At 69.8% G+C, this 11100-nt stretch overlaps 1 protein-coding gene across 3 annotated transcripts; it reads right to left on the bottom strand.

The window, feature by feature from the left end:
• Positions 1-1417: 1417 nt before the first annotated feature.
• Positions 1418-9800, bottom strand: FAM83H (family with sequence similarity 83 member H). Of its 3 annotated transcripts, none has more exons than XM_072745843.1 (5): positions 6409-7529; positions 5393-5557; positions 5198-5322; positions 2368-5035; positions 1418-1578 (listed from the first exon to the last, which is right to left on the bottom strand). In XM_072745843.1, the coding sequence occupies exons 1-5, from the start codon at positions 7126-7128 to the stop codon at positions 1561-1563; spliced, it is 3696 nt and encodes a 1231-aa protein (XP_072601944.1). In that variant the 5' UTR covers positions 7129-7529; the 3' UTR covers positions 1418-1560. The 3 variants fall into 3 exon arrangements, with proteins under 3 accessions (XP_072601944.1, XP_072601945.1, XP_072601943.1); XM_072745844.1 differs by lacking the exon at positions 1418-1578 and adding an exon at positions 9583-9800 and having other exon boundaries at positions 1957-5035; positions 6409-6870; XM_072745842.1 differs by lacking the exon at positions 1418-1578 and having other exon boundaries at positions 1957-5035.
• Positions 9801-11100: the final 1300 nt, after the last annotated feature.

Consider the following 11100-nt stretch of genomic DNA (forward strand, 5'->3'; position numbering starts at 1 on the left):
TGTCACCAAGTGACTGGCAGCTGGTTTGTCCAGGGGGTGGGCCCAGGGGGCGGGAGCCAGAGATGCAAGGGGCCTAGTGCGCACCGAACTGACTCCTGGTTCCAGGACTGCTTCCACCTCACCTGACCCGGGGCAGGGGCTGGAACACAGGCGGAGTCACCGTTTAAAGGGTGTGGCCTGTGCCAGGGTGGGGGCTGGGCAGCTGGGAGCTCCGCTCACCTGTGAAAGCTGCTGCGGGAGGCACAGGTGGGAAGGGCAAGGACAGCTGGCCAGAGGGTGCGCCCGGACCATGCGGCCACAAGCACAACAGGACTCCGGGGAGGCCAAGAAAGGAGGCCAGGCCATATGGCCCAGGCTTGGCTTGGAGACAACTGGACTGCTGGGGGCCAGGTGATGGACAGGGCGTCGGATGAGTGTGAAGGAATGTCCCAGCCCAGCAAAGCGGAGGGAGGGCCCCCCCCAGAAGCCACCCTTGGGAATCGGGGCCAGGAGGGGCGGAGGGGCCCCCTGTGCGGGGGAGGAGCCGGGGAAGGTGGGAGCTGTCTGCTGGGCTTGGGGAGCGGCAGCCCCCAGGCGAGACACCAGGTGTGTCTACACAGAGGGCTGGTGCCAGTGGAGAGTCGTGAACTCAGTTGGGCTGTGAAAGGGAGCTGGTCGTGGGAAGGGACTGAGGTGGAAGGAGTCTCTGGGTTAGACTGGCTGGAGGAGTTGGCAGGACAGATGTGTCTGTGTGTGAGGGGAGCCCACGAGGATTCGTGGTGCTGTCTGGAGGGAAATCGGGGATCACAAGACTTAACAAGAAGGGTGGTTAATATATATGTTTAGGAATGTGTTGGAGTATCTTGTTGTGTTTTATTGTTAACACCAGAATGTGCAGAGGTCACATTTGAGATGTGTTATTCAGCACACGTGGAGGGTGCCGACAGGCTGCAAGGGCCCCCCAGGGCAACGGGGCCGCACCAAGCCACACAAAAGCAAAGTGGTCAGCAAGCACATTGAGGCCAAGGAACATTCCAGCACATCTGGCTCCTCGGTGGCCCTTCCACCTGAATGAAAGTATCCCCGAGCCTCCCTGACTCCCTTCTCCAGCTGTCGTCAGAACTGCTGCCTTTGCTCAGTGGCCTTGTTTCCCTTCCCAGCCTGAGTGACTGCAATTTGATACTTAAAAAAAAAAAAAAAAAAAAAAAAAAAAACCCAAAACTGGCAGAAATACTAATTTCAAAATGCTAGCACTTAGAATGGGGGCCTTCCTAAGCATTTGGTGTCAAACTGTGTTATTCCAAATCAAAGTCACTCTCCAGAGGTGTCAGATACAGGAAAGGTAGGTGGGGGGCGGAATTAGATCTCACAGGTTGGTGACAAAGAGGGAAGGATCCAGAAGAGGGTGGAGTCAGGGCCTGCTGGGCACTGAAGCGAGGTGGGAGAGGACCCAGGCACCACCACGCCCGACCCCACCCTCACCTGTTCAAGTACTAGCGGTCCGGTCCAGCCCTTCCCCGGCGTGGCTGGGGCCCAGCATCCATCCAGACCCGGTTTTATTGTGCTGCAAAACCTGACGGCTCACCGCTTGCTGGCGCCCTGCAGGAAGCGGCCAGGTCTGTCTGCCCCAGTTCTCCTGGCAGGGCAGTGTCTTGGGGGCCCCCACCCCTCTGCCAGGAGCCCAGGGGACAGCACTTCCTGAGACCAACCACCTTTGGGTCTGACCCCAACTCCATCCCGGATGGCCTGCGAGCAGCTCTGCCTCCCCACAGTGACAGGCTGGGCTGCTAAGGGGGGTGCCGGAGGCAGAGAGGAGGGATGCCAGCGGGGCAGGAAGGGAGCCTGAGCACCTGAGGTGGAGGGGGAGACCCGGGCCGGGAGGCAGAGGCGGAGGCCCAGGGAGGGAGGCTGGGGCTGCCAGGACGCGGGAGAGGCAGCGGTGAGGCAGGAGGCAGTGAGCGGAGGAGAGCCCTGAGATACGGAAGCCCTGAGACATGGGGCCCCACAGACGGGGCCTAAGGCACAAAGATGGGCCCTGAGGTGAGTGAAGGGCTAAAGGGGACCTGACGCCCGAAGCGACGGGGAGGCAGAGGTGCAGGAGGGGGAGGCTCAGGGCACAGGGAGGGATGGAGCCGGAGGGGTACGGCGCGGGGCAGTGAGGGGCTGGGGCCCCCGCGGGGAGAGGCCGGGGCAAAGGGCAGGCCAGCCCCTGGCTGAGCCCCAGGTGGAGCCGAGCTGGCTGGCTCAGCGGTTCCGCTGCCTGGTGTGAGGGCAGGTGCCCGCCCGGTGGGTGGCAGTGAGGCAGGCACCTGGGCCGGGGCTGTGGGGCCAGGAGGCTCACTTCTTGCTTTTGAAGGTGCCCAGGATCTTGGGCATGAACTTGCCCACCTTGCTGTCCCTGGTGTCGTCCTCTGCTGGGCCCTCCCCTGCCCCCGGGCCTCCGGCCTCTTCCTTTTTGCAGAAGACCTCGAAGCGGCTGTAGACGCGCTTCTCCTTGCGCATACTCTCCATGCGGCGCAGCAGCCGGTCGCGGTCCTCGGCGCTGGCGGGCAGGGTGCGGCTCAGCCTCCCCTGCGTCCCCAGGCTGTCCGAGCGGAAGATGGCAGAGCATTTGTCCTTGTCGGACATGTCAGGGGCCAGGCCGCCAGCGGTGGGGGATCGGCCCAGTTCGGGGCTGCTGTGAGCCAGGCCCGGGGCGGGGGCCGGGGCCGCGCGGTGTTTCTGGCCGTGGGCGCTGATCTGCTCCAGAATGGCTTTCGTGTCGTCCCGCAGGTTGCTGCTGTACAAGGCGTTGGCTGTGGCGGAGGCCGTGCGCGCCCGCGGGCCCCGCTCGTCCGCAGCGGCGGCAGCCTCGGTGCTGTCGGCCCGGCCCAGCGACGGCCGCCGGGGGCTCTCGGGCTGCCCGTTCTCCTGCGGCGCCGGGAAGCCGCCGTCTTCCTCTGCGCGCCGCTCCCCCTTGGGGCTCAGCAGCTGGCGGAGGCGCAGGGAGCCCTTGCGCAGCACCTCCATGGGGCCGCCCGGCGACTCCTCCGCGGGGCCGGGCTTGGCGGACTCCTCGGCGAAGGAAAGGGTGAGGCTGGCCCGGCGCTCGGGCACGGGGGGCACCGGGCTGGCCCGGCGCTCGGGCACGGGGGGCACCGGGCTGGCCCGGCGCTCGGGGAAGGCCGAGGTGGGGCTCCCTTTCCGCTCGGGGTAGGCAGAGGCGGGGCTCCCCCTGGGCTCAGGGTGAGGTGCCTGGCGCGGCCCCTCCGGCGGGGGGCTGTCCCGCCCTTGTGGGGAGCCGGGGCGGCCCTGGGCGGAGAGGAAGCGGGAGGGCAGCCGGTCGGTGCCGCCGCGGCCCAGCGTGTCCAGCAGCTGCGTGGCAGTCAGCGTGGCGGCCCCCGGCTGCCGCTCGGCCTCCTGGTGCAGCCGCTGGGCGAAGGAGTCGCGCAGGTCCAGCAGGCAGCTCTCCAGGCTGCGGCGCTCGCTTCCCCCGCCCGGCGCCACCACCTCCTCCCGCCACGCCTGGGACACAACAGCCTTGCTGTGGCTGGCGACCGCGACCGCGGCCCCCGCCGCTCCCGCATCCCGCGCGGGGCCCTTGTACTTCTCCAGGAGCTCGGCCACCTTGGTGGAAGTGGCGGAGCGCGTGGCCTCGCCCCCGGGCCCCAGCGTCTCGCTGACCGCCTGCTCCTTGTGCAGCAGCTGCGCCCTCTCGGCGGCGGCGGCCGGAGCCCCACCCGCGCCCTCGGCCTGCGAGGCGCTGAAGATCAGGGAGGAGCGCAGGCGCGAGCTGCGCTGGATCAGCGGGTTCAGGCGCGAGCGGAAGGAGTCCTGCTTGGCCGGCCCGGCCTCCTCCAGCGCCTCGCGCTCGGGGCTGTCCCCGCGGCCGGGGCAGGGCGCCAGGCCCTTGGCCGGGAAGGCCGCGGGCACGCGGGCGGCCGAGGGCAGCAGGTCCCCGGGGCCCGGCCGGCCGGCGCAGCCCAGCACGTCGTCCTCGTAGGCCTCGGCGTCCATGGGCGCGGGCAGGCCCTCGTCGCCCGCGTCGTCGCCATGGCAGCCGCTCAGGTAGGAGGCGAGACGCCAGTGCCGCAGCCCCGCCCGCCCCTCGGGCCCGCCCCTGCGCTCCTGCTCCGCGTCGGGCGCCGCCTCGGGGCCCGGCCTCGCCGCCGCCTGGCACGGGAAGCGCTGGCCCAGGTTGGCGCGCAGGGCCCCGCTGGGCTCCAGGCCGCGGGGCGCGGGGCCCGGGGCGGGGTCCGAGCCGTGGCGCACCTCGCGCGAGGCGCTGGACGGCACGTAGTCGAGCCGCTGGTGCCCGTCCGGGCCGAGCTCGGGGAAGCGCGGCCCGAGCCCCAGGGCCAGGTCGTCGTGCTCGGTGAAGCCCGGGCGGCCGGCGCGCAGCTTCTCGAACAGGCCCTGCGGGCGCGCGGGCGCGAGCTGCGGCTCCCACTGGTAGTGCTGCTGGTACAGCTGGTCTCGCTGGAAGTGGCTGGTCTGGAAGCGCAGGTCGTCGCCGTGGCTGAGGAACGTCTGCCGCGACACCTGCCGCGCGGCCGCGAAGTTCTCCACGGCGCCCGAGCCGTCGGCGGCCGCGAAGCTGTGCCGCTTGAAGGCGTCCATCTCCAGGTGCCGGGCCTGGAAGAAGGCCCGCGGGCCGGCCAGCTCGCCCCCCGCGCCCGCCTCGGCGTCCAGCCGCCGCGCCAGAGGCCGCAGCCCCGCGTGCGGCTCCAGGGCTGCGCCGGGCATCCGCATGGGCTCCTCCCGGCGGAAGGCGGACAGGAAGTGGCGGTCGGGGTCGACGAAGGAGGGGAAGCCCAGGCCCTCCTCCCGGGGCGGTGGGAACAGGAGGTGCGCCCGTTTGGGGAAGGAGAAGGGGGTCGGCGCGCCCATAAGGGGCCCCGCTCCCGTGTACGGGGCCAGGGCGTAAGCGTCCATGCGGGCCAGCGCCCCGGCCGAGGGCACCAGAGGCTCGGACTGCGCGAACAGGATGCGGAACTCCTCATCGAAGCTGGAGACCAGCTCGCCCTGGAACACGTGCGCCAGGCTCCGGTGGATCTTCTCGAAGGACCACATGAAGCTGCGGGCGGGTAGTGTCAAGATCAGAGCCGAGGCGGGGGCGGGGCTCCGCGGAAGGGCCCTGGGGTTCTGAAGTGCCGAGTCTGCAAGGACCCGGGTGGGGGTGGGGGTGGGGGTGCTGCGTCGGGGCCACTGGACCCCGGGGCCGCCGCGCGGGGCGCACCTGTAGCTCCCGCTCATCACCACCGCGCAGTCCACCAGCAGGAACTTCTCCTTCACGTGGCCCTTGAAGGACTTCCCCGTCCGGCAGTAGTACGTGGGGCCTGCCACAGTGCGCACGCGCAGGAACTGGGGAGGCAGAGGCGTGAGGTCTCCGCGGGGCAGCCCTCCACCCCTGCCCGCCCCGCCCGGCACTCACGTCCACGTGGTGCAGGTTGACGCGGCACTTGTCCGCCATGTCCAGGAAGTGCTGGGCGTTCATCTCATCCAGGAGGATGTAGACCGGGACTCGGCGGGCGGCTGCCTCCAGCACTTCACCCAGCAGGTCCACGTCGGTGAACATGTCCATCACCACGGCCACCACCTGCAGGGGGCGGGTTAGGGACAGAGGACAGACCCCTCTGCTGTCCCCACCATTCTTAGCTGTACCCGCATGGCCCGGACAGGCCCCGGGACCACCCACAAACGCTGCAGATCACCCTCTAGCCCCTCCCAGGGGAGAGGGGGCCCTGCCAGGAAGGGGGAGTCTGGAGGAAAGTCCTCCAGAGGGGCTGTGGGGCTGCTGGCGGGCCGGTGGCCCATGATGGAGCCCTACGCTCAGGGCCTACCTCCCGCCGGGCAAGGCACAAGGCAAATGAAGCGCCTGCGACACACCTCACACGGCCCTGCCCTCAGATGGCAAGGCCGGGCCCCAGGTCGCCCTACAGATAGCAGCGCCCAGGCCCCAGCCTACAGGTAGCTGAGCCAAAGCTCTAGCTCTGCCCGAGAGACTGCTGCGGAGGGCGCAGGCGGCAGTTGCGGGTCTTTGGCTCCTGGACCTGCTGCCTCAGCCTCCCTTCGCTGTCTGCCACCTGCTCGGTGGGGGGAAGCCCTCAATTGGGTCATAGGAGACTGGAGAGAATTCTCTGAACAATACACCCCAACCAGGAGGGGGGCCCAGCCACCCCAGAGTCCTGGGGCTTCTGGGCACTGGCCACGGCCAAGGGCACGCAAAGCCGGGCAGCGTGCAGTCACCAAACAGTCCGGGACCCTAAAGTGCGCTGCCAGGGAGCCTGCGCTGTAGCTTGAAAGCTGGAGACGCGTGGCCAGCTGGCCCAGGGCTCGCCCCTGCCCCCCAAGCTGGAAGTGCTGGTATTTTTCTTTCCCTGCGCCCGCCTGCTCACACTCCTGCTCGGAGGGCTGCCCCCGCTGTCCACCCGGCCCGCGACAGCACACCTGCTGGGCAGAGCGGATCATCCTCCGGGCCTCATCCTTGATGCTGGGGCTGTCGGGCGGTGGTGGCTGCACCAGTGTGGTAACCTCGGTGCCCTGGAAGCCGAAGGTCAGGGGCCAGCCTAGGTCAAGCTCAGGCACCGCCTGGTCTGAGTTCATGGGCCAGTAGGTGCCTGAGGAGCCATCCATGTCCACGTTGGGAGGGCTGCCATCAGGCGGCTCGCGAGCAACATGCTGCGGGGGCCGCAAGTGGCGGCTCACGTGCTCCAGCTCCTCGGGGCACAGGAAGGCAGGCGCCCCCTCGGACGCCAGGAAGCGGCTGTAGGCCTCCGGGCCTCCCTCGGCCAGGGCATCTACCGCCAGGCGGTAGTACTCTTTGTAGTGAGGTGGCAGGTACCCAGGTGCCAGTGGGTTGTCCCCCTGCGAGGAGCTCTGGGAGCGGCGGGCCATGTCGGGGCCAGGGGCCTGGGAAGGGGCAGGGAGACACATTACTGGGGAAGGGCACAGGGGCCACTCCCGACCCCCCCTTCCCCGCCACTGGGTGTAGACACAGTGTAGAAAGGGCGGGGGAGTGCAGGCCATGCCTGGACCCTGGGGTGCCCGTACTGGGGACGCAGACTGTGCCCGCCGGGCCCCTACGCTCACTAGAACCTCAGCAGTGCCTGCACCCTGGTTTCCAGGCAGGGGTGCTGGCTGCACGAAGCCCCTGCTCGGGGGCACCATGTGGCCCCCACGACCCAGGCACTTCTTTGTGGGCCTGTTCCTTCACAGGAAGAAAACCAATTCTTTTAGATTATTGGTATAAAGAAAATATAATCCAGATGAGATTCTTTATTATATTTACTTTCTTCTGATCTTGGTATTAATGCATTTTTATGGACACAGAATGAAATTGTGTGTACTGAGCAAGTCAGGTGGCTCCCTGGCTGTGCGTGTCGGCAGTCCAGGGGGGCGAGGGGGACCCAGGGCCGCTCTCTGGCCCGTTATCTCCACTGTAAAATGCAGCCGTCAGGGTTCGCCTGATACCATACATGGCCCCATGTGAGCTCGGCTTACAAAACTTGTCACTCCTTCTGTCCCAGGACTTAGCATTAAATCCACAGCCCTGGCCATACCTGTGCTCGTCCTATGGGGTCACACAGAGCCCCACAACCCATGCATGGCCTTCACAGTCCTCCATACCCTGATCCCTGCCCTTTGTCCCTGTGCACCAGGACCACTCCCTTCCCCTTGGCCCATCCCTCCACCTTCCTAGCCACTGCTGTGCCACCTTAGATAAAACCTCCTCGAGCCACCCCCCCCCCCCGCAGATCTGGGCAGCGGCTGCCCGGCTGAGCCCAGCCCTGTGCCGGTGGTGCTGTCCTCAAGTCTCTGGTTGTGCCCTGGTCCCCACTGCACTTGGGAGGAGGCCAGCACCCTTTGCCGGCCTCAGTCTGGGCTCCAAATGTGCTTCCCCATCTTCTCCCCTTGTCCCAACTTCATGCTGATGCCGAAGCCCTGCTGGGTCCACCCTGGTCCACATGCTTCCCAGTGGCTGGGAGGCGACCTAGGCTGGGAGGAGCTGCCATTAGCTCTGGAAGGCCGCATGGGGGCCTCTTGGATTCCCAGGAAGCATCCACCTACAGTCCCTGAGCTGCCCGGATACCTGGCCTGCTGCTGCCCTGGGAGAGCCCCAGGCACTGCCCACCCCATCCCACCCGCTCCTCGGGTCTGGGACTGAGCTGGATTTGCTCCCTGCCTAGCTCACTGCTCCCTGAATTTGGTCCTGCCAGGCCCCTGGTGCGCCCCGCTCTGCAGGGGCAGCTGGTTGCTGCAGACTGGCCAGTCAGGGGCAGCTGGGAACTGGATGGGGCTTTGCGTTTGGCGAGCTGAGGGACCTTTCTGCCCACTGCCCCTGGGGGGTGACTGGACAGGCCGTGGAGGTGGGAGAGGCTGAGGGAGAGCCGCTCCGCCCTTCCTCCTTCAGGGCCCCACCTCCAGTTATACACTGGATGCCCCCGCTGTTCTCGGGGGCGGGCCACGCTGGGTTCGCGGAGCAGGTCTGGCTGCAGCAGAGGCACCCGGTCGTCATGGGGGTGGCGGGGAGACAGCAAGGAACCTGGCTGTGTGGGGTCAGTGGCCGATCCTGCTCACTGCGTTTGGGACTGAGCGCTTCCCACGTTGGGAACTGCAGCAGAAGGGACCCTGTGCCCTGCTCGGCATTGGGAAGGGGAGTCCATGAAAACTGCCCTGGCTGCTGGCCGTGGGGGTGGGGGGCAGCCGTGGTGCCCAGGAGCCACCTCAGCAGATGGGACCCGTCAGGAAGGGGGTGCCCATCCTGAGAGCCCACAGCAGGTGGCCCCCCAGGACCCACGGCACAGCCCTGCACTGTGACCTGGGCAGTGGCCACGGTCCAGCTCTGACGGGAAGGACAGCGCCTCCGCACACCTGCCTCCCAAAGGGCTGCCCCAAGGGAGGGAGGGGCACTTCTCCCACCCAGGCCAATGACTCAGCAGGAATCTGCTCCTGTGCTGCTGACCTCTGACCCCTGACAAATCCCGCAGGGCCCTCGGGGCTCTAGTGGGCCCCTAACCCGGGACCTTCAGGCTTGGCTCCTTCCGGCTCCTAGGACGGGGCTTTCTAGGGGCCGGGGAGGAGGGAAGGCCCGGGGCCAAGCACCAGGCGAGGCGGCCCTGCCCTGGACAGGTGCTGCAGGTTGGCGCAGGGAGGCCGGGACGGGGGAGGCTGGAGGCTGGAGCCCAGGTCCTCGGCGCGCCCCGCGCCCGCCCGCGGCCTCCCGCTCCGCCGCGACACGGGCCGCGCCTCGGCCACCGCCGTCCAGGCAGCCCGGACCCCGGGCGGAGGGCAGGCGTCCAGGCCGGGCCCGCACCCCCCCGGGCTCCACTAGGCCGCGGGGGCGGAAGCCGCGCAGCTCGGCGCGGGCGGGCGGCCCGGCCCCGGCCCCGGGCCCCTTCCCCGTCGGCCCCCCGCGCCGCGTCCTGCGGGGGCGCTCGCGTCCACGGCGGCCCCCGCGGCCCCGCGCCCCCCGCTCCCCCGCCCGCCCGGCCCAGGTGCGGGCGCCGCGCAGGTGAGGCCGCCACGAGGGGCGCCGGCGTCCCCCCCCCACCCCGGGCCCGGCCGCGGCCTCCCGTCCCGCGCCCCCGCCCCGCCCCGCCCGAGCCGGGGAGGGGGCCCTACCTGGCCAGGTGCGCGGGGTCTCGGGACTGGGGCAGCAGGAGCCGACCGCCGCCCAGCGGCCTCGCGGTCCGGGCGGTCCGGCAGCCACTCCCAGCCGCGGCCCGCCCGCCGCGCGGCCTGATTCACGCGCCCGCCCCCGCCCCGCCCGCCGCTCCCGCCGCCGGCCTGCCCGGGCAGCACCTGGGGGCGGGGCGGCCCCACCCGCGGCGCGCCCGCATTCCGCCGCCCGCGCCCCCGCCGCCCGGCCCCGCCGCCCCCCGGGCCCCCCCCGGGGCGCCCCCCGCGCCCCGGCCCCGCCGCCCCCGCCGCCCCCGCCGCCCCCGCCGCCCCCGCCGCCCATCCGCCCGCCGAGCTCCGGGTCCCTACGCCTGACCCCTGACCCTCGCCCCGGAAGTGGGGGGACTCGGAAGTTCCGGCTCCGTCGCTAGGCAACGGGCCAGCCCGACGGGGGGCGGGGCCTCTCCGCCGGGCCGCGCGGGGGCAGGTGAGGCAGGTGGGGCAGGTGGGGCCGGCGAGGCGGACCCCGCCCCCGCCCCCCCCCCCCCGGCACCCCCACCCCCCGGCACCCCCACCCCCCGGCACCCCCACCCCCCCACCCCGACGGCCTCCGCGCCCGCCCCGCCTCCCCCTCGCGCGCCGCTGCCCCCAGGACCTGCGCCCGCCGCCCAGGCACAGCCCACGGCCACGCCCAGGACACCCCGCGCGCTCGCGGACGCCCCACGCTCCCGCCCCGCACCCCGACTGGGCCCCCATTCCCCGGCGCCCTCGCGGCCGCAGCACCAGGACCCCCACAGGCCCACGCCCACATGGCAGGGCCCGCGGGCACACACCGACCCCAGGGAGTCCTCCGCCCCCCCAGACACTTCAGGCCCTTGTTCAGAGCCCCCGTTCCCCACCAGGTGCCCCTTAGGCCTGCCCTGGGGTCAACCGTGTGTCCCAGCCAAGTCCCCTGCCCGAGGCTCCTCCTGCCCCAGTCGGTGCCAGAACCACTTCCTGCCAGCCTCTGGCCATCGGCCTCCCCGTCCCTCTTGCCCCAGGATCCCATTTTCTTGGTTTCCAGGGTTGCTCTCAGTTTCATTAATTCCTTCTCCAGACACCCCGAGACACCCCAGCACAGAAGGCGGCAGCACACCGGCGTGGGGTCACACCTGTGTGCAGGGACTTACCTGTGCAGTGGGGGCGGCCAGCCCCTCCCCCCCGGCCAAGGGAGGCCTCCCAGGGGAAGGCACCCTTGGGGTCCGGCTGCCTGGACTAGGGAGACAGGCATGGCTTCCCGGCCCTGACAACCACTGTGTCAAGGCTGGAGCAAGGGGGGGCCGGGGGCACAGAAGCGGCAGGGTCTTGGGTGGGCTGCGGGCAGTGGGAAGCATGGAGGCTGCTGCAGGGCAAGGTGGCAGCCCAGCCGTTTGGAGCAGGGACAGAGGTACCAGACACCCCGCCCTGGGGGTCACGGTCAGGGCCTGGGGCCAAGGGATGGATGAACCAGGGAGAAGAGGCAGCTGAGCTGGGCAAGGGGCT

This window comes from Vulpes vulpes, unplaced genomic scaffold, assembly GCF_048418805.1.
Source record: "Vulpes vulpes isolate BD-2025 unplaced genomic scaffold, VulVul3 u000000671, whole genome shotgun sequence".
NCBI classification, from domain to species: Eukaryota; Metazoa; Chordata; class Mammalia; order Carnivora; family Canidae; genus Vulpes; species Vulpes vulpes.

Excerpts from the sequence above, each read along its gene's own strand:
- FAM83H (XM_072745842.1), bottom strand. The coding sequence starts at position 7,128 with ATGGTGCCCCCGAGCAGGGGCTTCGTGCAGCCAGCACCCCTGCCTGGA. Across the intron at positions 5,558-6,408 it reads TGATCCGCTCTGCCCAGCAG|GTGGTGGCCGTGGTGATGGA; the intron begins GTGTGCTGTCGC and ends CGCCCCCTGCAG. Across the intron at positions 5,323-5,392 it reads TCAACCTGCACCACGTGGAC|TTCCTGCGCGTGCGCACTGT; the intron begins GTGAGTGCCGGG and ends CTGCCTCCCCAG.